This window comes from Lithobates pipiens, unplaced genomic scaffold (assembly GCF_037356315.1).
Source record: "Lithobates pipiens isolate NorthernLeopardFrog02 unplaced genomic scaffold, aLitPip1_a1.2 Scaffold_25, whole genome shotgun sequence".
Taxonomy (NCBI): Eukaryota; Metazoa; Chordata; class Amphibia; order Anura; family Ranidae; genus Lithobates; species Lithobates pipiens.
In genome coordinates this window covers 27,448,716-27,475,873 of record NW_027507787.1, presented here as the reverse complement: position 1 = coordinate 27,475,873, position 27,158 = coordinate 27,448,716, and the positions used below count along the sequence as shown (strand labels likewise).

Below are 27,158 nucleotides of genomic sequence, written 5' to 3'. Positions count from 1 at the left end.
GCAGCATATTGTACAACCTTTGCAACCCTGGTAGTTCCTCCACTGTTGTCAGTAGTTTTTTATTTTTTATTATTTTTACAATTTCATTTATTTATTTTTTACACTTTTATTTTTTATTATTTTTTAAACAAATTTTAAGAGGGTGCTTTGGTGAGATATAAGGGATCTAAACAGGCCTCTGATGTTCCACCTTTAAGATAAAAAAAGGAGATTGAGTACACAGCCCCCAATATCCATCTCTGCAGCCTCAGCTGCACAGAATGAATTGACAGGAATAGCTCTGTACAGAGATTCCCATTCATTCACAAACTGAAGCATAGTAATCAGAGTTTACTATGCTTCAGTAATGAACAGAAAGCGTCAGTGATCGGCACCGATCACTGAGTTCGTCCATTCAGAAAAGGAAGGGATCGGTAAATTACATGTTTACCAGCCCCTTCCCCCACTCTCCATCCTGATAGTTTCCCTGCAGCAGCTAGCAGGAGAGGGGGGGGACCTGGCAGAGCTGTGGGGGTAGGAGGTGGGCCAGGAGAGCAGGTAGGGGGCAGCAGGACTTGGACAGGAGGCGTGGTGGAGTTACATATAGAACCAATCCCCTGCATTTTCCTCCTGAAGATGCTGAATGCCTGCTGGAGGGACAGGAAGAGAAGTGGGCTTTCAAAGGATGCAGGAGAAAAATGGGGGGCATCAGTTCCTTTAAATGCCCCCACCCTCCCGAAACGTCTCCTCTCCAGATGTACAGGGTAGCTGCACGGGACCCTGGAGTATGGGGCCTAGTCACAACTGTTACCCCTGTAGGTACACTCTTGAATCAGGTGGTGATATAAGTGTTACTAAACCCACAACAGTAAAATCAGTCTGTATATGCAGTAAATCATGTTATACTCACTGTGGAACCTAAGGGGTTATTCCTCTGCATTATGTAAAAAGGTTGTTTCATCCTGTCTTCTCTGATCCTCCTCTTCTTCCACTGTCCCCAACCCATCTCCTGATAAAACAGAGGCTGGGGGCAAGCTGCACATGCTCAGTTTGGTGTGTATTGCTAGGGAGTCAGGGGTCCTGCAGCCTCATAGGACAATGATAGAAGAATGAAAAATCCTCCTACAAACTTTAACCAGACACTGATAGAAGTCACAAGATTTCTCTAACTACTGATGAGAAAAGGTATTTAGCAGTTTATATTTTCTAAAATAATGTTCTGAGTACTGTGGAAGACCAGATATAGTGAATGCAGGGTCCTGGGTTTAGTAACACTTTAAGGCCGCGTACACACGCGGGGACTGTTCGCTCAACTTTGTCCGCTGAACAGTGTTTCGGTGGACAGTCCGCTCGTGTGTGGTCTTTCAGCGGACAGTTTCAGCGAACAGTCTGCTGAACAAAGTTTTTCGGAATTTCCAAAAAACTGTCCGCTGAAACTTTGTTTGAGCGGACAGTCCGCTCGTGTGTAGGCTTGTTCGTCAAACTAAGTTCCGCGCATACTCAGAAAGAATTTACAGGGCGGAAGCGCTCGGTCTTGTAAAACTAGTGTTCGTATTGAAGCTAGCATATTCGTCATGCTGCTAATTTTGTGGTTTTTTTAATATAGCCCGTTCTTTTCTTCTTCGTAATGCAAGAAAAGTGAAGTAGCTTTGCTGCTTATATTCACACAGAGTTATACTACATGTTTTTATTCATCCTCATCCTATGATTAATCTTCCAATTATAGAAAAAATATATTCCAAATTAAAAAACAAAACAAAAAAAAAACCCTCTAAAAAAAAAAAAAAGATTAAAATTTTATATATATATGTGTGTGTCTATCTTAAAAAAAATATATATAAACTAAAAAAAAAAAAAATAAATTTATATATATATTTTTATTTCTGAAAAAAAAAAAATATAGAATTTATCTATTACTATATATTTTTGGAACTACTATTGTCATATTTTTTTTTTTTTTTTTGTGGGGGGTTTGAAACAAGATGGACTTGCATTTTTTTTTGGCCAAGCAGGACTATGCAAGTAGAGATAGATAGATAGATAGATAGATAGATAGATAGATAGATAGATAGATAGATAGATAGATAGATACCCAAACCAGCATTTTAGCTTACACATGATTGCATGTTCAAAATCAGCAGAGCTTCCCCTCATTTCAAATGTTAAGCCTCAAATTTACAGCGACTGCACTTCCAAGTGCACTTGCAGTGCTTTAAAAATTGCACTTGAAGTTAGCATATTTACATGAACGTGTGTTTTGTAAATAACCCCCAGAGTCTTTTGACATGTATCTGCCTACTCACAAATAAAGTTTGTTTTTTAAGCCAAAATTATACAAAAATATTTAAAAAAAAATAAAATAAAAAAAACATACAAGATTTTTTGGAAATAATAAATTTTTATTTTTCCTCAGAACAAAAATAAATCAAGAGGGAGGCAACACTGGAGACAATTTTGACAAGTTTGTGAAGCCTTTTGTCCCCCAGGCACACATAAAGTGAGTGGACACCAAAATTCCGAACCTGCGTAGCATGTACATAGGGAGCACAACCAGGTCCTAGAATCCCAAAGACCATGAACAGCAGCAGATGAGATCTATGTCCCCAGACTGTGGTACTACAACAGCCTGCGTCTTCTTTCAGAGCAGACTGAAGCCAGGCAGTCACTTGCGACTCTTCCGTCTAGCCTTCCCTCCACGCGTCGCTGGAGGCTGTGCCTCTGGTGGTGGAGTTGTGGTAGGAGGAGGAGGAGGAGGAGTAGGGTCTGTGTTGTAAAGCTTAGTGGTGGGTGTGAGCTCACCCTTCAGACCCCGTTGGATGGCATCAAAAAAGATTGCTTCACACAAGTTTCGCTGTGGTTTGTCCATTTCTTGTAGCTTACTAGCCAGATAAGTGGCATAGGCCTCCTCCGGATTGGGGGGTTTTGACAAAATTTGTGTGGCTTGGCGTATAAGCACCAAGGAAGGACTCCTCCTCTGTACGGCCCATCCTCCTGGGCCTTTTGCTGGCTAGGCGGAGGGGAGGGACCTGGCTTTCAGTCCGACTCCTGCTGGGCCCAGCTAGCTCTTGTGTGTGGCTGGTCCCGGCCTCCTCCTCCCTACCACTGGTCCCGGCCTCCTCCTGGGTGAGCTCATCCTGTGTAAAAAAACAAAGAAATCAATAAATAAAATATGTTTATATTTTGAAATCATCAATCACTAACAATTTTACAGTTCTCACTTGCAAATACATTTGTCTTGAAATACAAAAGGCTATCATTTTGACACCATCATTTTTCCATCAGTTCACCAAGATTTGAGCCACATTTGTGGAAACTACTGTATCCTTCTATCTAATTTAATTTGTGATGAAATCCTAGATTTGGAAGCAATTCAAACATTGAACTTGACATCATTAATATTTGAGCAATCCAAACTTTAGAAACTAAAATATACCTGGCTCCAGCTGGGCGCATCAACTTCGTCCAGCAAGGAAGGGTCTGGATCTTCCAGGGATGGCTCACCTGAGGCGGAGGGAAGGGTGGAGGGACGGGTAGACGGAAGAGTCGAAAGTGACGGCCTGGCTTCTGACGTGTCATCCAGAAAACGCAGCCTGTCATAATACCACAGCCTAGGTACATAGACCTGACCTGCTGCTGATCCTGATGTTTGGGACTCTAGGATCTTTCTTTGCTCCCGCCTATACACGCTACGCAGGTTCTTAATTTTGGCGTTCACAAAGTCAGTGTCTGCCTGGGGGAGTCGGGTTTTCACAAACGCCAAAACTGTCTCCAGTGTCTTCTTCCGGGCAGCACGGCTTGAATATTGGGGGTGTTTTGTATCCCAAAGATTGCTGTGCGACTCCACTAAATCGAGAAATGTTGAGAGGAAGGCCTCCTCCTTAAAGGGTTCTGCAGTATACCTTTGCATTTTCTGAAAAAAACAAAAACAAAAAAAAACACAAAAAAATAAAAAAATAAAAAATAAAATAAAGTCAGACCAAATGCACACTATATTGTGACAATGTAATGTAGGCGACACACACACACACACACACACACACACACACACACACACACACACACACACACACTACCCCTCCCACACACACAAACACTACCCACCCCACACACACAAACACTACCCCCACCCCCCCCCCTATACACCCACCTCCACCCCCACACTACCACACAAAACACCAACCCCACCCAACCACCAACCCACATAAAAATCAATTAAACATCAATAAGAATAAAATTCAATATGCACATCCCTAACGCAGGCTTTAAATTAAACGAAAATAAAACGATAACTATCTTACCGTCGCGTGTAGCACTCGCTGCTTCCGTTCGGACAAGCGTACGGCCTAGTGGTAACGCTTTGTATACAGCGCATGATGCGGTCAGGCTCCGCCTGCGTCGCCCGCCCCTGACGTTCCTTGCATCCGTGTTTCCCCGCCCCTTTTACCCTCGTTCCGCTATGGGTGAATGAGAGGAGAAAATGGCGGACGCAAATTCTATGAGCAGCGTGAGCAGCGCGGAGGAAAGCCATGGGCCCCATGCTTCCGGAGGAAGGAGGAGATATAAGGCCACCAATATGGCCTTTGAAGAGATGGTGGAGATGGTGGCTATCTTAAAAAGGGAGGATTATGATGGGGAACATGGCCCGTACCCCAAACCTAATGTCCGGAAAAGCGCCATCTTGGATGAGGTAGTCACAACCTTGGAGACCAAATTTGGGGTACGAAGAGGCAAGGACCAGCTCCGGAAACGATGGTCCGACATCAAGTCCAGGGAGCCGGACCAATATTACCGCATCAAAAAGGTCCTGAAAAAAAGTGAGTAAACTCCGCGATTTGATCGTAATCGTTCGTGTAGATAGTGTATGTAAATCTGGCGTATTTTATCGTAATCGTTCGTGTATGTAGTGTGTGAAAACTGGCGGATTTGAGCGTAATCGTTCGTGTAGATAGTGTATGCAAATCTGCGGATTTTATCGTAGTCGTTCGTGTAGGTAGTGTATGTAAATCTGGCGGATGTTATCGTAATCGTTCGTGTAGGTAGTGTATGAAACTGGCGGATTTGATCGTAATCGTTCTTGTAGGTAGGTTATGTAACTCTGGCGGATTTGATCGTTCGTGTAGTTAATAGTTCGTGTAATGAGCGCATATGGTTGTTCGTATATGTGGGCGTAAATAGCATGCATTTGTGTATGGTGTAAATTTATCTGGTGTTGGATTAGATTTTAATTAGTTATTATTTTTTTGGTATTGTTCATGATAAACTGAATTGTCACGCTCAGTTTATAGGATATCAATTTTTATTAAAGTTTCATAAATGTATTCAGTGCAATGTAGACTCAATTAAAAAAATGAGATAGATAGATAAAATGCTGGTTCAACATCTGGACTAGGAAACTTTTATAAGTGTAGTTTGGGACATCATAGAACATTTTTGACATAATCACACACAGGTACTCCAGGGGATGATTCGAGTGTGTCCGTCTGTGAAACTTGGACAAAAGATATACAGTATCACAGTTTGGTTAAAGGCTAGGTTCACATTGCTGCAATGTACGAGATCAAATGTGATTTGCACCGCACTGCAGTGCAAATCACATGTGATCTCTGTGTGATGCGATTTCAGCCATGTATATAGTATGGCTGAATTTGCATCGCATCCGGCCCAAACTTGTACATGGCCCTTTTTTTAGTCCACAGCCGAATCGGATCACATGGGTGTTCACACCATGTGGTCCAATTCCTGTCCGAGTTTAAAGATTGCGCTGTGAAATGAGAACTAATTTGGAGGTGTCAATAAAACTTTACACTGATACTCCCAGCAGGTCACATAGGGCAGTGCGAACTGCGCATGCGATGCGTGAAACCACAGTAGATTTGCAGCGTTCGCACATCGCAGCAGTCTGAACACAGCCTAACTAAAAAAAAGTCATTTTAAGGATGTATTAAACTAGGAGCTTGTAATAACCAGCTAATAATTGTACACCACTTCAAACCAATGTTTCATATTCAAATTTCTGAACTCAAATATCACTATGCTTAAAAGTATATATTTTTTTTTTTTTTTTCATTCTCATAGGGGAACAACGACTCAGACAAGAGGCGGAGCAGCCCAGGACCCCCCGACCTCGCCAGCCTGATTGGGCAATTAGCCCCAGCCCCAGCCCCGTGTCAGTGATGGAGCTTCCCAGCCCCGTGTCCGTGAGGGAGCAGCCAAGCCCCGTGTCCGTGAGGGAGCAGCCAAGCCCCGTGTCCGTGAGGGAGCAGCCAAGCCCCGTGTCCGAGCTGGATCAGCCAGGCCCAGGGCTAGATGTGGAGGAGGAAGAGGTGGTGGAGATACACACCCCACAAAGTGAGTGTCTGACAACCCAGCTTAAGGTAAACAATTAATGGCTGTATATGTTAACCAATTTTTTATCTACACATGTTTTTAGGTGATGATCTGGTTGTGGAAGGACAAGCCGAGCCATTTACCTCGGACAGTGCCCACAGGCTGATTGGGCAGGTCATGGCCTGGAATGCAAGGATGGATTTGATGGAGAGCAACATCCAGGCCATGCTACACCAAATCCAGGCTATACAACAACAGCTGGTCCCTATGAGGCAGGAAATGAAGGACATGATCGATGTTTTAGGGAGAATCTAAGCCCCTTTTCCCTAAAACACAATCGATCATGTTCTTCATTTCCTTGCCAAAAAGTTTTTAAGGTTTTTACTTGATTTTTAGAGGCCAAATTTTGAAGATGCACACGGTGTGTCAACATGTGCTATGTGCCATCAGAGGATCGCAATGGACGCATTTGGTGTTTGCAAACCCTTCCTCATTCTAGTATGTGAGAGGAAGGGATTGCACACACCAAACACGTCCATTGATCACTCATGATGGTACATAGCACATGTTGACATTACCAATTTTTGGTGTGCATCTTCAAAATTTGGCTTTACCCCTTGTTTTATGTAAATAGTTAAAAATCTGATTTTATTTTTTTTATTTTTGTGATAATTGCATTTTTGATATATCTATATATTTCTATGTTTACCAAAAAAGAAAAAAAAAAAAAAAACAACAAAAAAGAATTTATAAAAAAAAAAAATATATATAAAATTTTTTTTAAAAAAAAAACAAATTCCAAAAAAAAAAAAAGAATTTATTAAAAAAAATAAAAAAAAAGACACAAAAAACAAAAAAAAGATCTAAATAAGAGGCACTGGTTGGAATGTGCACTATTAAAAAATCAAAAAAAAAAGGTGTGTGTGTGTGTGTGTCTACTTCTTTCAATACTCAATACCAGTTTGGGAAGTCATTTTGTGTTTTGTGTCACAAAGGGCCTTATTTCCTATTGTCAAAAACCACTTTGCTATACAAATGCACTAGGACAGGAATATGCAATTAGTGGAAATCCAGCTGTTGCAGAACTACAAGTCCCATGAAGCATAGCAAGACTGACAGCCACAAGCATGAGACCCAGAGGCATGATTGACTTGTAGTTTTGCACCAGCCGGAGGTTGGCCAATTGCATATCCCTGAATTAGGAGAATGTAGGATACAAGCAACGTGAAAAGCAAACAAGAACCAAACTTCAAAATTTGAACAGACAAGACATATTTCCAGAAAAATACATTTTTATTGGTCAGCTGGCATTGGAATAGCCCCCCTACCATTAAAATAGCTGACATAGCGGTCACGCACCTCACGTGCTGTTTGGGGGGCTAAGCCAGGAAGGGCATTATCCAGCCCTGTCAGTTCTGGAAGCCTGAGTCCGGCCTCAGGCCCAATAGGCTGCAGGTACTGGTTACCTGAAAATTTCCTTAGAAAATTGTGCAGAATGCAGCAGCACAGAATCACATAGTTCAGTTTATATTCTGCAAGGTTGATGGCTGTCAGCAACAGACGGAACCGGCTGGCCATAATGCCAAAGGCACTCTCCACAACCCTTCTTGCTCTGGCCAGCCGGTAATTAAAAACCCTCCTCTCCGGGGTGAGGGTCCTTTGGGGGAAGGGTTTCATAAGATGTTCACTCAGACCGAACGCTTCATCAGCCAGAAACACAAACGGTAGACCCTCCACATTCTCGGCATCTGGTGGCAAGTCCAGGCCACCAGTGATAAGACGGTGGCAGAACTCGGTCTGCCTAAAGACTCCTCCGTCAGACATCCGGCCGTTCTTCCCCACATCCACATAAAGAAAGTCACATTGTGCCGACACCACCGCCATTAGCACCACACTATGGAACCCCTTATAATTCCAATAGTAGGACCCCGAATGGGGTGGGGGCACAATCCTCACATGATTCCCTTCGATCGCCCCTCCGCAGTTGGGAAAGTCCCAACGGGCAGCGAATTGGGAAGCCACAGTCTGCCATTCCTGTGGTGTGGAAGGAAACTGGGGAGTCAAACACAGGGAAAAAAAAAATAGTCATTAAATAAAAACAATTCATAACAACTAAAACACCAAGCCCCAATATAGCACGAACTCGTTCCCGAGTACGTCCACTCTCCATGGCTTTCAAACGGTCGGATGGACAGACAAGCTCAACTGAACGCACTGAAGAACAGCCAGACCTATGAAGAACGACCTGAAACCCAGAAACGAGCGGACCAGAAGCGCCTAATAACAGGTACAACTGATCCACGCGTACCGAAAGACAGATATAAACCTCACAGGTAGACTGCGCTGTAGTGAACGGACAAATTAACCTGAAGTCTGAAAAGCGCGAATCGTCTCTAACCAAACTTCTACTAACGCAAAGTCAGCAGAAGGAGCTCAAAGGGTGCTTTGCTGTGTCTTGGACTTCCTATTTCTAGTCCCGTCGTACGTCATCGCGCACGCTTTCAGCGGACTGTTCGTTCGTCGTGTGTTGCCAAGTCCGTCCATGCTAATTTTGAGCGGACTGTCCGCTGAAACTGTTTGACGAACAAAGTTGAGCGAACAGTCCCCGCGTGTGTACGCGGCCTTACCGGTTCCCGACCAGCGCACGCCGATGTACGTCGGCAGAATGGCACGGGCAGGCATATTGGCGTACAGGTACAACCAATCTTCAATGCCGCCCTGTCATCGCGAGTGCACCGGCGGCGGCGCGCTCGCTTACCAATTGGGACCTCCGTGAGTCCGGTCGTGGGCCCCGTGGACTGGATCGCCGCGGGCATACCCACGATCGTCTCACGGGATGGCTGAATGGAGGAAATGCCATGTAAACAGCATTTCTCCATTCTGCCTAGCAACTAGTGATGCTAATCTCTGCTTCATGTGATTGGAGCAGAGATCAGTGTTCACTAAATGAAAGCCCAACCCCCCCACAGTTAGTAACACACCCCTAGGAACACTTAACCCCTACACTGCCACCCACTGGTTAACCCCTTCACTGCCAGTGTCATTTAGACAGAAATCACTGCATTTATATAGCAGTGATTATTGTATAAATGACAATGGTCCCAAAAATGTGTCAAAAATGTCCGATGTGTCCGCCACAATGTCGCAGTCACAATAAAAATCGCTGATCGCCGCCATTACTAGTAAAAAAAATAATAAAAAATATTAATAAAAATGCCATAAAACTATCCCTATTTTGTAAATGCTATAACTTTTGCGCAAACCAATCAATAATCGCTTATTGCGGTTTTTTTTTACCAAAAATATGTAGAAGAATACGTATCGGCCTAAACTGAGGGAAAAAAAATGTTTTTTTTATATATTTTTGGGGGATATTTATTATAACAAAAAGTAAAAAATAATGTGTTTTTTTCAAAATTGTCGCTCTATTTTTGTTTATAGCGCAAAAAATAAAAACCGCAGGGGTGATCAAATACCACCAAAAGAAAGCTCTATTTGTGGGAAAAAAAGGACGTCAAGTTTGTTTAGAGAGCCACGTCGCACGACCGTGCAATTGTCAGTTAAAGCGACACAGTGCCGAATCGCAAAAAGTGGTCTGGTCTTTGACCAGCAAAATGGTCCGGTCTGTAAGTGGTTAAATACCACCAAAATAAAGCTCTATTTGTGTGAAAAAGTTATACACTTCATTTGGGTGCAGTGTTGCATGACTGCGCAATTGCCTGTTAAAGTAGCACAGTACTGACTAGGAAAAAATGCCCTGCTCATGAAGGGAGTAAAACCTTTCCGGAGGTCAAGTGGTAAATGGCTGTCCAATACAACAGAATGGATAAATAAACATACCAGAACATTTTTTCCCCAGTGCAGTGCACCTCAACACATGGTTGCATGTTACTGTGCATTGTGGGGCGCTACATTGCGAGTGCATTGGAGGGGTCATTCCAAATGAATGGCCCTTTAAAGTTCTGTTGTGCTTAAAGCAGTAGTAATCCTCAGTTAAAGAAAAAAAATCCCCTGTAAGGCAATATCATAATGTGCTAGTATGCACCCCATACTAGCACATTATGAGAGACTAACCTTAAAACGAAGCCCTCCAGCATCCCGCTGTCACCACTGAGAGGGCTTCCATCTTCCCCCAGTCTTTCTCCTGGGTTTTCAGGCTCCGGCTACATGAGTGGCCAGGGCACAATGGAGTTTATTACCAAGATTATGCCAGACCTTCAGAGCACATGCGCTGGTGATGTCACCGGCTGCATGCACTCTGAATATCTCCTAAACAGTGCAAGTTTAGGAGATATTCACAGTACATACAGATAAGCCTTATTACAGGCTTACCTGTAGGTAAAATATGGAAAATGTGGGTTACTACCACTTTAAGATCCAGCCCCTCAGCGAGGCATACCCACCAACTCTTGCTCCTTTGCAACTTCCTGCTCCATCAAAGACTTTGCTTTGTTGCTCAAATGGTGCAAGGCTTTGGTTATGAGTACCAAGGAAGGATGGCAAAGGAGCCTGGGTGGTGACTATTCCTTGCTGGGGGGTTGACTATAAGCAGATTTGGTCATGCTGTTGCCCTGAATGGACAAAGAGACAAAGTCCTCCTTCATAACTTTATGCTAATCCCAATGTGTTGTTAATGAATTTATGGGAAAACCAACAGTTGTATAGCAAGTGCATTAGGGTGTCATCCCAAATGAATGGGACTATCAAGCTTGAATGCACTTAAGGTTAATTTTGCAACACATAGGTGTCAAGCCAGTCTTATATAGGCAAAACGACAGTGTCTGTTGATTGGGCCACCCTCCAGCAAAGCATACTCTCCAACCCCTGCTCCATCAAAGACTTTGCCATGTTGCTCAAACAGGGCAGGGCTTTTGGTTATGAGTGGTCAAGGGAAGTTGGCAAGGGAGCATGGATGGGTGAGTATTCCTTGCTAGAGGGGTTGATTGTAAGCAGACTTTGTCACTGACCATTCAGATCAACACAACAAGTTGAGCACAGTCATTTCCTATGTACACATTGTAATGCAACTGCACTCAAAACTGATATCTTAATGATTGAAATCAAACATGGACTCTTTATAACCCTGCAGTACTGCATAGGTGACGTTTATTTATTTTGTATGTCCACCTACTGCCATAAGGTGAAGGTGAACATAGGTGTGCGCAGGGGGTGTGCTGAGGTGCCTGGGCACACCCTCATCACCCAGTGCGGTACAGATTCCCCCTGCTGATATTTCACCAAAGCTCCTAAAAAATGTTTAAATGAATAATAAAATATATAAATAAAATTGTAAAAAATAATACAAAAAAAAAAAAACACTGACACATTCCACTACCCCACAAACACCAACCTCTGCCCTACAGACACGTCCACTGCTCTACTGACACCGTCCACTACTCTACTACATTTTACAGTTTTTACATTTATTTAGAGTGTGTGTATGTGTGTGTGTATATTATATATATATATATATATATATATATATATATATATATATATATATATTACAAAATAGTTTATACGCAGGCGCGTATAAACTATGTGTTTGTGTTTTATATATATATATATATATATATATATATATATATATATATATATATATATATATATATTGCCCTCTATCTATTAGAATGCATGCGCTTCCATTATGGAGGCTCTCATAAATTTACAAGAGTTAGGACTGCAGAAATATGGGGTTGCCTTGAAACAGCTCTGCAGCTTACGCATGTATTTGCAAATGTGTGCTAACTAAACCCCTGTTTTTAATGCAAACTGTTAGACAGGATAATTTGGTTGGTAGCAGATTGGCTTGTGAGTTGAGCTGGGAATTTTCTTTGGTTGTGTTTTGCATATGTTGCCCTTCCACATGCTCCTTGCTGTGAAAGGCAGTTATTGGTGGGGGCAGTGGCCAGTTGGTAAGGTAAGGGGGACACCCTGGACACCTTTGCTGCCATGTTCTAAGTGTCCAGTGTTTCCCTGTGCCTTTAACCATTAGCCGACCAGCCACCGCAATTGTACTGCTGCAACATGGCTCGGCTGTGCAAATTGCCGCTTTGTTACGTCAGTAACATAAATGGCCACTAGGGGGCCCTTTTGCGAGTGCCCGTCAGTCTTGATCATTTTTACATTAATCAATGCAATTTTAATCACACTGATCGCTGTATTAATGACAATGGTCCCAAAAATTTGTCAAATTTATCTCTTTTTTTTACCGTTTTAATTTTGGAATAAAAACATTTCCTTATTTAACCACTTGACCACTGGGCACTTAAACACCCTTAATAACCAGACCAATTTTCAGCTTTCGGTGCTCTCACATTTTGAATGACAATTACTCAGTCATGCAACACTGTACCCAATGAAAGTTTTGTCTTTTTTCACACAAATAGAGCTTTCTTTTGGTGGTATTTAATCACCGCTGTTTTTTTAATTTTTTGTGCTATAAAAGAAAAAAGACAGAAAATTCTGTAAAAAAATTAATTTTTCTTTGTTTCTGTTATAAAATGTAGCAAATTAGTAATTTTTCTTCATACATTTTGGCCAAAATTTATACTACTGCATATCTTTGGTAAAAATAAGTACAAATTGGTGGATATTATTTGGTCTTTGTGAAAGTTATAGAGTCCACAAGCTATGGTGCCAATATCTGAAAATTCTCATTTCTTGAGACCCTAACATGCCAGAAAAGTACAAATACCCCCCAAATGACCCCTTTTTGGAAAGAAGACATTCCAAGGTATTTAGTGAGATGGATGGTGAGCTTTTTGAAGTTGTCATTTTTTCCCCACAATTCTTTGCAAAATCAAGATTTTTTTTTCCACAAAATTGTCATATTATTAGTTTATTTCTCACACACAGCATATTCATACCACAAATTACACCCCAAAACACATTCTGCTATTAGTTCCGAGTATGGCGATACCACATGTGTGAGACTTTTACACAGCGTGGCCACATACAGAGGCCCAACATTCAGGGAGCACCATCAAGCGTTCTGGAGCACCCAGGCCAATTCTGACATTTCTCTCCTACATGTAAAAATCATCATTTATTTGCTAGAAAATTACATAGCACCCCAAAACATTATATATGTTTTTTTAGCAAAGACCCTAGAGAATACAATGGTGGTCATTGCAACTTTTTATCTCGCATGGTATTTGCGCAGCAATTTTTCGAACGCATTTTTTTTTGGAAATGTTTTGTGCTTTAAAAAAAAAAAAAAAAAAAGAGTAAAGTTAGCCTAATGTTTTTGCATAATGTGAAAGATGAAGATACGCTGAGTAAATAGATACCGAACATGTCACCCTTCAAAATTTCACACGCTCGTGGAATGGTGCCAAATGTCGCTACTTAAAAATCACCATAGGCGACGCATTACATTTTTTTACTGGTTACATGTTTTGAGTTACAGAGAATTATTGCTCTCGCTCACGGCGATACCTCACGTGTGGTTTGAACACCGTTTTCATATGTGGGCGGGACTTACGTATGCGTTCGCTTCTGAATGCGAGCACATGGGAACAGGGGCGCTTTAAAAATATATATTTTTTTTATTGTTCATTTTACTTAATTTATTTTAGTTTGACACTTTTTTCCTCAAAAATACATTTTTTGATCACTTTTATTCCAATTACAAGGAATGTAAACATCCCTTGTAATAGGAATATGGCATGACAGGTCCTCTTTACAGTGAGTTATGGTGTCAATAAGACCCCACATCTCACCCCTAGGCTGGGAAGCCTGAAATAAAAAAATAAAGAACGATTCTGGCTTTGATCGTATTGCCGAGTCAGCAGAAGCACCCGAGGGCGGCGGGAGAATATTCAAGCAGTGGAACAGCCGCAATGATCATTCTTATGGTGTAGGGAATAGTCGGCTGAAAAAGCTGATATCCCCGCACAAAGTCAAGGACATCATATGGCCAGCGGGTGGGAAGTGGTTAAAATGCATTTTTTTTTTTAACACGAAGTTGTCCATTTATACAATATTTCTAACACATAGCATGTACATACCAAAAACTAACACCCCAAAATAGATTCTCCTACTCCTCCTGAGTACAGCGATAACACGTGTGTGAGACTTCCACAGCCTGGCAACATACAGAGGCTGAGTACAGCCGAGCATGGCTGGGTATCACCGAGTATTGCAGGGTATCACTGAGTATGGCTGAGCATGGCCGAGTATGGCTGGGTATTGCAGAGTATCACCGGGTATGGCTGGGTACACCACTGTCGAGGGTTATTATTAACACCAATGTCGAGGGTTATTATTGCATCCACTGACACCAATGTCGAGGGTTATTATTGCATCCACTGACACAAATGTTGAGGGTTATTATTGTACCCACTGACACCAATGCCAGGGGTTATTGTTTCCACTGAAATGTCCTAGGACAGTGATGGCGAACCTTGGCACCCCAGATGTTTTGGAACTACATTTCCCATGATGCTCAGCTACACTGCAGAGTGCATGAGCATCATGGGAAATGTAGTTCTAAAACATCTGGGGTGCCAAGGTTCACCATCACTGTCCTAGGATATTATTCCATCCACTGACACCAATGCTCATGTCATGGGTTAATAATACTGTTACTGCCACCACTGCTGGTTTTTTTTTTAACTACAAACTGTCCATTGCGATACACAGCAAAACATACAGCAGGATTGAAAGCTTTGGGTGTTGTGGTGAATTATTGCCTATTTCTTTTAATGGGCTGCTTAACTTGACACCTCAATGCGTGAAAATGGTGTGATATTGTGGCCCTCTGGAAGTATTGGGGGCTGCACTTGAGACTGTACAATTTTGAGTTGATCACTGAACACTGAAGTTGAACACTGAACAACTAAACACCACTAAGGCCATTCTACGGCTTTATAAATGTCCTCTAAGTTGGTGCTGATTTCCTGGACAAAAAAGGAGCACAGGCAGTGTTATGACACTATAGGGGGATGGTATATATGGTCATTTTTGGAAAGTCACTCCATCCAAAACTTTCAGTAATAGATGGAGGAGCGTTATAGTACCTGTTTCTCATATGTTGTGACCAGATGGCTGGAACGGAGATCCCAGATCTTTACATTTACTCCAGCCATTGTAAGGGGGGTTGACTCCTGGATGAGCGATTCAGTTAATTGAATGGTGGGTGCAACAGGGCAAGTGAGAACACCCCATTGTGGGCAGGAACAGAACAATAAACTATTGTAAGGTGGTGACTATAGAAGACATAAGAAGCCAGTGGGCGACTAAGCCCAGCAGACTCCACTTATAACTGAAAGATCACTTTTGTGTGGACATACCCTGTAACTGTACATGTGGCACAATGGACATAGTGATGTAAACCTCCCCCACTGATGACGACGTATGGAATACAGCAGTGGGATAAAGGATATGTAAGCCCAACAATAAACTTCTCCCATTTGGTCCCATTAAAAAAATAAAAATACCTGCTAGAAATCCAGTAAGCTTGTAAGTTCCTGTGTTCTGTGCCTCTGCTGCACTGAAACCTCAAACAGTATTGTCAGCCCTGCTGAGTTCAACTCTGCAAACACCTGCCCCTTCCCTGCTCTTCCATATATACAGCTATATATATTATAAGTAATTCATTCCAGCTGCAGGATCAGGACAGCACCAGTGCAGAGCTTGTTCAAGAATGGCAGCAGGTAGGTGTGAGTGCATCTGCATGCACAGTGAGGCAAAGACTTTTGTAGGATGGTGTCAAGAAGAGCAGCAAAGAAGCCACTTCTCTCCAGGAATAAGATCAGGGACAGACTGATATTCTGCAAAAGGTACAGGGATTCCACTGCTTTCCCCTTTCTGATTGTTTGGGGCATCTGGAAAAAACCTTGTCTGGAGAAGAAAAGGTGAGGGCTACCATCAGTCCTGTGTCATGCCAACGGTAAAGCATCCTAAGACCATTCAAGTGTGGGGGTTTCTTCTCAGGCAAGGGAGTGGGATCACTCACAATTTTACTTAAGAACAATGCCTTTTCCAGCATGATAGAGAACCTTGGCATAAGGCAAAAGTAATGGGTATGAAATAAGTAGTGTGACAAAAACAAAAAACAAGTGTCAATGTCCGCATGGAAATTTATATAGGATAAGAAAGTTCTTTCCCCTCGATCTCCATCTGGAGTAAAACGTCTGATTGCAGTAGACTGTAGAATATATTGATAAGCACTTCAGACAAATAAGAGGTGGAGTACCCTTACCAGATAAGATGGACCCACATACCATACGGCAGTGCATCAAACGGGCTTGTAATGCTGGATTTCTGATGGTATGCAGATGCTGAGTTATACCAATACGTCCCTGACTCCAGCCACTCGATGGTCACTTTGCGGCTCCGGGGCTCACAACAACCAGACCAATCCAGAAAACGATGTTAACAGGAAGGTAACCGTCAGTGCCCAAATATGGAAAATTAAGAAACAATGAACTCCATATGGCGCAGGTCAACCAAATAATGGTTTATTAGAATAAAAATCATCTTACATCAGAATGCAGGATGAAATATAAAAAGTGATCACAAATAGAAACATAAAAAGCAATGTGGGAAACAGGAGGTGCTGGCCCGGCACGTTTCAACTAAAAAGTCTTCCACTGGGGCATATCTAAGATTTGCCCAGTGGAAGACTTTTTAGTCGAAATGTGTGGGGCCAGCACCTCCTGCATCCCACATTGCTTTTTAGGCATTTCAACGAAAAAGTCTTCCACTGGGGCATATCTATGATATGCCCCAGTGGAAGGCATTTTAGTCAAAACACATCAGTTTTTCAAATGCAATTTTTTGTGAAAAAAACACTTTCATGAAGTAAAAAAAAAAAAAAAATCCTAAAGTTAGCCCAATTTATTTTTATAATGTGAAAGATCATGCTACGTCGATTAAATAGATACCCAACATGTCACTCTTTAAAATTGCCTCTGCCCGTGGAATGCCAGCAAACTACATTGTTTAAAATTCTCCATAAGTGTTGCTTTAAATGCCTTTACAGGTTACCAGTTTAGAGTTGCATAGGAGGTCTGGTCCTAGAATTATTGCTCTGGCTCTGACATTCACGACAATATTTAACATGTGTGGTTCGACCGCCGTTTACATATGCATGCGGGAGTAACGCAGGCGTTTGCATTTCTGCGTAGGCACGGTGGGACGGGGGTGGTTTAAATTTTTTTAAATATATATTTTATACAATATTTTAACACTTTTTTTGTACTAACTTTATTGCTATCACAAGGAAAGGTTCTCTTTATGGAGAGATTTGGGGTCTATTATACCCGAAATCTCTCCTCAGGGCTGGGTTTAGCCCTTCCTTCTCTGAGCTGGCCGATCAGCTGTCCGCTTATTGCCCGCTCCCATCACTCCACAGTGACCCACCTGTTGATGATATCCTGCTCGTCAGTCCTGCTTACTTAAGCCGCCCAGCCCAGATGATCTCTGCCTTCGCCTTGGTCAACATCACAGAAACTTTCTCCTGCGCTAATGTTAAAGACTTCCTTGGCTGACTTTCCTTCTGGCTCCACATCCCACTTGCTGTTCCACCATGCTGATTTCTGGCTTCCTGACTGCTTGTCTGACTATCCGTTCTGGTTACCGAACTTTGGCTATGTTTTGACCAGGTTTGTTCTATTTACTTTTATTATTAAACAAGTGTGATTTAACTGTACTTCTGTCTCGGTCTGGTTCATAGTTTCTGACAGTAAGTGAAGGCCACAAGTTCAGAAGATGCAGTCAATCCATTTGTTAGTAATATTCGTATGGATCAGTTTGTCATGACGTTAAGCGCTCCTAAATCACACGGCTCACCTGGAATCTCCCACTGTGACTGCTCCGGTACAACCTGTGTTGTAGGCTGTCCCTGCTGCTGCAATCGCCTCAAGTATTACCTCTATAACGGGTATGTCTGGTTCCGCTCCACTTCCCCAGCGATTTGGGGCGATCTAGTTCAATGCAGAAGGGCTTCTCAACCAGGTTGAGATATACTTTGAGATGCTGGCCCAGGCGTTTCCCACGGACAGAAGCAAAGTAGGTTTCATGATATCTTTGCTTTCTGAAAGAGCTTTGGTATGGGCAAACCCTCTATGGGAGACGCAAAAACCCATTGTCCCGAGTTACCCAGAGTTTGTGGCTTCCTTTAAAAGGGTATTTGATATTCCCACACACTCTGCTTCTGCTGCCTCATGTGCATCAGAGTACGAGTACTGCTGCCGATTACGCCATTGATTTCCGTACTCTGGCAGCAGAGGTTGCTTAGAACAATGAGGCCCTCGTGGCTGCTTTTTCTCATGATCTCTCTGATACCATCAAGGATGAGATAGCAGCCCAAGATATACCCACTGAGCTGGAGAAGTTGATTACATTTGCCATCCTCATTGACGCCAGACTCAGAGAAAGACTCTTTTAAGGAGTGCTTGTGGAAGCCTCCTGTACATTCGTCTCCGAGCTTTGCAGTCCCACCCTTGCCTCCCTCACCTCCCATGCCTCCTGGTACGAAGTCAGTCAGTGAAGGTGAACTACAGATGAGATAGCCCTTAGAAGGAGGGAGAGATTGTGCCTTTATTGTGAACTTAGCTTGTCTTGTGCTGCTTGTGGGTAAAGCCACGTGTTGTGCACGCTGCCCAATGAAAACATCTGCCTATTGCTTGACACAAGGAGTCTGGGCAGTTACAAAGGCAGTGCATCTGCTGTCCATGGTTTCCCCCTCAAGATAATGTCCTATGCAAGCCCATATTATAGGCTTAAAGCAGAGGTCCACCCACCGCTGCAGAAATTAAAAGCCAGCAGCTACACATACTGTAGCTGCTGGCTTTTAATAGGACACTTACCTGTCCTGGAGTCCAGTGATGTCAGCACCGCTGCTGATTCCATCAGCTGCCAGGTGCTGCCTCCACCATTGCAGGTAAGGGAGCGGTGATGTCAACAGCCACGGCTCCCGGAAGTGGGAACAGGATACCTGTTAAGGACAGGTATCCGCTCCCCCTGAAAGATGGCAAATGTGGCACCGGAGGGGGGGGGGGACTCCATGGTGAAACTCCATTTTAATACCTTCCTGTCCGGCGCGGAGGGTTTCATTGCTCTCACTAGATATATGGCATCCTCCAAACAAGATGCATTTGCGTGCCCCCACTGGTGTGCAGTGTGTGTGGTGATCGGCAGTGCAGGGTGTCGCTCCAACACACCGGATCTCCGATCACAGTAAAAAGCCTATGACTAGCTGTGTCCAATCACAGTGTAAATAGGATGTGCCAGTTATCGTCATTTCTCTACTCGCAGAGACAATAAGCGGCTCTCCTGACAGGAGGGGTCTGCATTGATTATCAGTGCAGTCCCCTCAGCGATGCCCACCAGTGATGCCACTCAGTGATGCTTGTCAGTTCCTCCTCATTTCTGCCCATCAGTGCCAACTATCAGTGCCACCTGTCAGTGCTCATTGCTGCATATTAGTGCCACCTATCAGTGCTGCCCATCAGAGCTGCATATTAGGGCCTCCTCATCAGTGCCGCCTCATCAGCACATACCAGTAAAGAAAAAAATAACTCAGTAACAAAATTGTGTAACAAACTAAGAAAAACATTTTTTTTATTTGTTTCTGTCTTTTTTTATTTGTTTAGCAACAAATAAAAAATCAGTGGTGATTATATATCACCAAAAGAAAGCTCTGTCTGTCTCCAAAAAATGATAAAAATCTTGTTTGGGTACAGCATTGCATGACCGTAGAATTTTCATTCAAAGTGCGACAGCGCTGAAAGCTGAAAATTGGCCTGGGCAGGAAGGGGGTAAAAGTGCCCAGTATTGAGGTGTTTAAAGGAGTCCTGTATACTCCAGTGACATCACAAGCAGAAGCTGCTGTCTGGTAAATCTGATATTTTGCCCTGGTTAGGGCAAGTACAGGTTAGTTTTAATAAACACTATCGCGCCTTGGCATTTGCAAGAAGGTGCTGCTGCTTATATGGTATGCTTCTGCACTGTTACACAGCAGTATAAATGGGTTGCTGATACAGAGCACACCACAAGGGGGCACTCTTGCAATTTATCACTCTGGTTTATGGATAAAACCTTTTTTTTCTTGCCTTCAGTTTTTTTTTTCCAATTTGCCCTATATCAAACTAAAAACAAAATTCTTTGGTTTAATAAGTGGACTGTGATAACTTAATCTATAACAATAACTAATATTGCATATGCTTTAATAAGTTAATGTACTTACAAAATGTATTAATAATTAAAAATTTGACTTTTTTTAATTAAAATACGTGCTGTCCCACTCCCCCATGCCATACTAACGTAAAACATGATAGAACTTAAAAAAAAAAAACACAACATGATAGAACTGAATCTGGCCCTTCCTCTGTTCACACACCCCCTCCGACTCTAACCTCTAAAATACCCGCACCTCCCTGGTGGAAAAGCTATCTACCGCCACATACTGTACATTTAAGCCTTGGTGCAGCAGAAAATATACATACAACGATAAAGCCCCGTACACACGAGCGGACTTTTCAACATCCAAAGTCTGACGGAATGATTCCGTCAGACTATTCGATCATGTGTGGGCTGCAACGGACTTTTGATTCGCAAAAGTCTGACAGACTTTAGAAATGGAACATGCTTCAAATTTTTCCGCCAGAACTCTGCCGGACCCAGTTCCTACCGAAAAATTCGCTCGTGTGTGTGCTATTCCGACGGACTAAAACCGACGCTAGGGCAGCTATTGGCTACTGGCTATGAACTTCCTTATTCGAGTCCAGTCGTACGTCATCACGTTCGAATCCGTCGGAGTTTGGTGTGATTGTGTGTGGCCAAGTCCGCTCATTCGAAAAGTCAGTCAGAACTCTGTCGGAACTCCGTCGAAAGTCTGCCGGACTTAAGTCCTGTCGTGTGTACGCGGCATAAGACACATAACATTTCACATGGTTTCCTATGGGTCACATTCACATCTGTGCATTTTATGGAAAGGGCCAGGGACTTTTTTCTGGTTTTTGGTTCCATAGACTTCAATGGATCAAAAACGTGTAATGAAAAACACAAAACGCACATGGAATATGCATCAACTGCAACCTGCATAGGTGTGAAGGTGTGTAATGATCACAATCTCTACTATATTGCTTGTAAATTTGATTGCATAAAAAAATAAAAAATAAAAAATAAAAATAAATATAAAAAATGTTGATTGCATACATACCGTATTTATCAGCGTATAACGCTGACTTTTGGGGGGAAATCAGGGGTGCGTGTAATACGCCGCCATCATGCCTCACCGAGCCGTCATCTCCTCTCCACTCGGCTCTCACGTCACACACCGTCCCACCTCCGCCACCGGCATTGGACCAGTGTTCTGCCTATCACAGGAGCTGGTCCAATGTCGTTGACGGAGGTGGGACTCTGTGTGGGTGTAACATGAGAGCCGAGTGGAGAGGAGATGACGGCTCGGGGATTTCCTGATTCATGCTGCTGGTGAGGGAGATGGTGAGGCTGCAAAATGACTGTAGTTTAAAAAATAAATAAAAAAAGGCATTAATCAGGCTGCACTGAGGACATTAATGCAGGCTGCAGATGGACATTGATGGGCGCTGACCCTTAATTTGCTTCAAAGTTGTTTATTTTAAAAATATGTTTTTTTTCCTGAAACTTCCCTCTTAAAATTAGGGTGTGTGTTATCCGCTGATAAATACGGTATTTTCATAGGGTGTGTGTGCCTTAAAAATGCATATGAAACCACAAAAAAAAACTTTATGTTAAAATATAACATTTTAAAAGGGGAAAAAAGCCAATAAAGAGATAGTCCAACATTATTCATGGAAGCATACTTTTAATTAGAGGCCTCTTGTGATCTACATATGAACATAGATGGTACATGTTTCACTTCTATGACCACGTAGGCCACTCTAATTGAAAAAAAAAAAAGAATCCAAAATGGGCAGGAGCAATAAATATGAAATCATCACATTTAAAAATGATAAATTAGAAAAACAGTCCGCTTGTTCCTGTTGAGAACTTCTAGCACAAAAGATGTCAGGAACTATCACCTCAGATCCAGAACTGTAATTTTCACATCTTTTACAATCACGTGTCTGCACACCTGGATGACAGCAAAGGAAATCAATTATTAAAATGACATTGTTTTACTATTCTAGTTTCAGTTATCCAGTTTTAGTGATGTCTGGGTTGAACGTTGGCTGTAGAGTTCTAGCAGGCTCTGGTCATTAGCATTTCAGTTAAATGATAAATTCAAAAACATAGGTGAGTGGTATTCCTCCAGCATAGATTAGACAGCACTGTACTTTATTTGTCTGGGGTCTTTTTTTTTTAAGCTGAACTGAAATATATGCTGTACATGTGGGTTGCGTTACCTGCCAAAAGATCTGGATTATTGTCCATCCAGTCCTGAGATTTACACAGCACAACCCTGGTGTTTCTCTGCTACAGTTAAAGCCCAACTCCGGGGGATTGAAAATACTCCCTTGAACTGGGGCTGCGCCCACACTGCGAATGTTACTGATTTGTTCTAGGGGACAAAGAAAAGATTTACTTACCTGATCCTCCATACTGCTAGACTGATCCCTACAGCATTTTTTCCATGCTATAGCACTCTAAAGTCCTGATGTCATCAAGAAAGATGCAGGGTCCATAGTCCTGCACTGGACGGGTCAATGCCAAGGGACATTCCACTGCCGGAGCATGAGGGGAGCATTGTCAGGTAAGTAAAAGTGCTTTTACTCTCCTTAAGACTAGTCAAGCGATTAATTCTTGTACTGCAGGCACAGCCCTCCTGCAAGGGGGAATTTTCAGATTTCCTGCAGTTGGACTTTAAAGTGTATCTGAATGCTAAAATGCTCATTGCATTATAAAATAACATAAAAGTAACATCTTCATTCACATTATCTTTAAGCCAAACTCTAAAGATCTCTAAAGATCTTATTTCTGGTATTTTTTTTTTTTTTTAAGTGTTCATGTGACTGCTATTCCATACAGTATCCACTGCTAGTAAGTGGAGGCAGAGACTCGCTGCTGCCTGAGGCATGCCTCCAATAAGTCTACAGCAAGTGTTTGAATAGGAGTTGCTGTCCTTCAATGGGGAATAGGTAGGGCTATAGATGTATCAACCCAAGACAGAGGTCTCCAAACTGTGGCTCTGGGGCCAGATGCGACCCTTTGCTTGCCTTTATCTGGCCCTTGGGGCACTATTCCTCCCACTGACACCAACAATGGTCCACTATTCCTCCCACTGACACCAACAATGGGCCACTATTCCTCCCACTGACACCAACGATGGGCCACTATTCCTCCCGCTGACACCAACAATGGGCCACGATTCCTCCCGCTGACACCAACGATGGGGCAGAACTCTTTCCATTGAGACCAACAATGGGGCACTAGTCCTCCCACTGACACCAAAGATAGGGCATGGTTTACTCCCACTGGACGCCAGGCCATTTTCTGTTCTCACTGGCCCTAGTTCAGCCCCCCTAATGTCTGAAGGACAGTAAACTGGCCCTTTGTTTAGAAAGTTTGAAGACCCCTAACCTAGGACAATACAAGCTGATTTCGGAACTGAAGGTCTACCATTCTTTTGCATGCCATCCAGCTGGTTTCCTTTACAAGCTGGGGTTTGAACCATAGATTGCACCTGATTGGTTCCTACTTCTGCCCCTCCCTCTCCCAGTTTGAGCTCTGTTGTATAGGAGATTGATAGACATCCCAAGTCAAATACATGTTCTTACATTGCTCGCATTAATAAAACAATAATGGCAATTTTTTATGCCAGACAGTGCCACCTGTCATCTCAATATGGCGAGTTAAGTTTACAAAGCATTGCAGCAGCATCATGTGAACAGTATCTCTGGCTGTATTGTAGCCTTTAGAGGGACAGTTTGAGGGCTGAAAAAACATGGTTCAACGGCTTGTTTTTACTGACCCCCCCCTTAGCCCCCTGTGTAAAAGAGGCCTAAAAGCTGTACTGCTGCAGGGAGCTAATCTTAGTTATTATTATTTTTTTTTTAAAACAGGAGGAAAGAAAGTCTAAGTATTTCCAGTAGTTCTAATTGAGCCTCTGATTGTGAGCAATGACCCACAGCTCTGTGCTCTGGTCAGTGGTGGATGGTGTTTTTTATTTATTTATTTTTAGGGGGGGGGGGGGGGTCGGGCAGCACTCCTATGGGCTTCTGCTTCCATCGGGACTTCTCCTCCTCTGCATCGTGACGGCTTCCACCGCACGTCTCCCACTGTGCATCTCCTCCCTCCTAGGCATCCAATAAAATCACCTGTCCTTTCAGCCAATCGAGTGATGGGTCTCAGGACCTGCTTTCTGATTGGTCGGGAGGAGGATCAGTGTGGCAATAGCGAATATCCATTCGTTATTGTCACACAACTGGGTGGGCTCGGAACACAGTGCTCTGCGTCCTGAGGCAATCCTTTTTTGAAGCCTATTAGAGCCTCTGGATTTAATCATGTTCTTCAAACCCCCCTCCCCCCATGAAATCCTTGCATCTGATGCCCCGAATGTAGATTAGGGGGCCGGACTCATGTGTAGCGGTTACCTACCAAGCTGGCCGCCACCGGGACACAGACTATTCACACAGGGAGAGCGTGCCTGACAGCTTCTGTGCGGGGTACCCCCCTCCCTCTCCTCTCACACACAGGCACCCGGCCGCTCTGCTTCCTCCCCTGGGTCCCTATTGGCAAGGAAGGATCCAATGAAGTAGAAGCAGTAAGGAGCCAATCAGCAGCCACCCCAGCAGCAGCAAAGGACCATGGGACATGAAGTTTCATTACCAGATGGCCTTATTTGTCCTTAAAGGGGAAAGAACTACAAATCCCAGCCTGCTCTGCTACAGATGGCTTGGGGAAGGACTCCATCTTGTGAGTCTGAGGGGAGATCACCACGAGGGAGAAAATGAGAGAGATGGGTTAAGGGGACCTGCGATGATCTGCTGATCCTGCCACATCTCCAGAGGTCGGTATGTTGATCCTGCCACAGCTCCAGGAGTCAGACGGTGATGGACCTCCCATCCGATAGGGAACCTGGGTGCATCTCCAGGTGTTTCTGAGGGCGTGGGCCATTTTGGTTATGAGATGGCCAGCCGGGGGAACCTGTTGCATGATCCTTTTGGTCGCAGGACTGGTGAGCGGGCAATTTGCCCATTTTTAAAGACACTGTTTGCAGGCAACATTGCCTGCTGAAGTCACTAAATTTCATCTGCCTTACCAGGATACTGCCAACATCCTCCATTCCACTTTGCCATACCAGGATACTTTCAAGTACACTTTGTTTATCCTGCTTGACAAGACACCAAATGCACCAACGCCAGGCTAGGGGAAGATTCTGGATATCTCCATTGTGAGGACCCTTTCTGTTACTCTTTCAGTATTAGTAATTTAGTGATTCCACTGATTAAAAGACCTTTAAAGAGGAACTCTCACGTTAATTGTTAAAGTGATAGCTTTCATTTGTGCCCTATTGCCTCACATGTTCCTTGCCTGGGTCTGTGATTTCAGGGAAACAGGCAGACTGTTGTCAAGCCAGATTTGTTCCCCTTTATGCCTAAGTGCATAGGTCACTTTAGAGCCATTTAAGTTGTTTGATGGTGCCATTTTGAAGTCTGAATTTGCTTTTGACTTACACTGTTAAAGATCACAGATCAAAGATCACAGTTTGCCATTTTTGATTATTGAGTTATCAGACTACTGTTTGTTTGATTGTGTAAAGTCTCTCAATAAACAAACCTTGTGTTCACTACATTTGTGTCGGTTTTACTGTGTATGCATTTACACTGCTTGCTAGGTGTGCCAAAGGGGCTGAGACAAGTCTTGGGGTTGCGGGGCAGAGTATGGAACCAATTATAATTCAGCGGTTCCTCCGGGGGGTAGCGCTACACATGGGTGGGAGGGTGCGCCCCTAATGGACAGGCCGCAGCTGGCCCCGGTTCAAAATGTAACAAGCCAAGGTATGATGAGAGCATACAATGTGTAGTAACCCATTGCAACCAAACAGCATTCATCTTTCAAGATCTCCCCAGCAAGCTGAACCACTATTGGCTGCTTTGGATTCTTGGATTTTATAACCACTCTTTGTATGGCCTTTTGAATAATGTCTTCACGTTAGTATTCACGCTAATTAAGCAGCACAGGGATGCAGAACTGCGTCGAGCCACTGTAAGGAGAAGGCAGAGTTCACTAGGAGTAGTGCCTAAGGCAGCACTTCATATGAGAGCTTAATGTAGTCATCTAATCTTTATGGGCATCTTAAGATTGCACTGTCCTTATCTGATCGCCTGATGCACACAATACACCATGTTCACCACACTACCCTCCCCAACACACAAGCCACGTCACTGAGTGCTTAACATTCCCTTACATTGAATGGTTTGGGCTCTTTGCTGTGAGGATGAAAACCTTTCTTCTTACAGGCAGACACTTCCAGCATGCCAGCATTAGTAAGTCGAAATATTCCAATGCTGAAAGGGATAAAAAAAATAAAAAATGTATTCTGATCATCAAAAGAAACATAAAACTGTTGGAAAAACGAAGCTGTTGAACAATGTAGTAAAATAAAAAAGTACAAAAGTCAAAGCGGAACTTCATGCAGATATACTAGACACCTATGAAAGCAGTATTTAAGATACCAATCAGTTGTGATACAGTGCAAGGAGAATGCTGACAGAAGCGGAGAGCAGAGAGATTAACTCATGACTGTGCTGCTCCTATTTTTTACAGTCCAATCATAAACTGGGGAAGGAAAAAAATTACAGCCTAGTACACACGGGCCGAATGTCGGACGACGTTGGTCGGTTCAATAAAAACCTGGCCGACATACAGCCCGTGTTTTTGCCCGCCGGTCCAACAAAAGCAATGATGGAAAACCA

The 27,158-nt window shown here is 43.1% G+C and overlaps 1 protein-coding gene across 3 annotated transcripts in view; it reads right to left on the bottom strand.

Moving 5' to 3' along the window:
- Positions 1 to 22,085: 22,085 nt before the first annotated feature.
- Positions 22,086 to 27,158, bottom strand: part of STAMBPL1 (STAM binding protein like 1) — a 71,361-nt gene continuing 66,288 nt past the window's right edge. For all 3 annotated transcript variants that reach the window (XM_077454176.1, XM_077454175.1, XM_077454174.1), the window contains 2 exons: positions 26,651 to 26,750; positions 22,086 to 22,375 (listed from right to left, as the gene is read on the bottom strand). In XM_077454176.1, the coding sequence (XP_077310302.1) occupies positions 22,319 to 22,375; positions 26,651 to 26,750 (157 nt within the window). In that variant the 3' untranslated portion in view covers positions 22,086 to 22,318. The remainder of the gene's footprint in view (positions 22,376 to 26,650; positions 26,751 to 27,158) is intronic.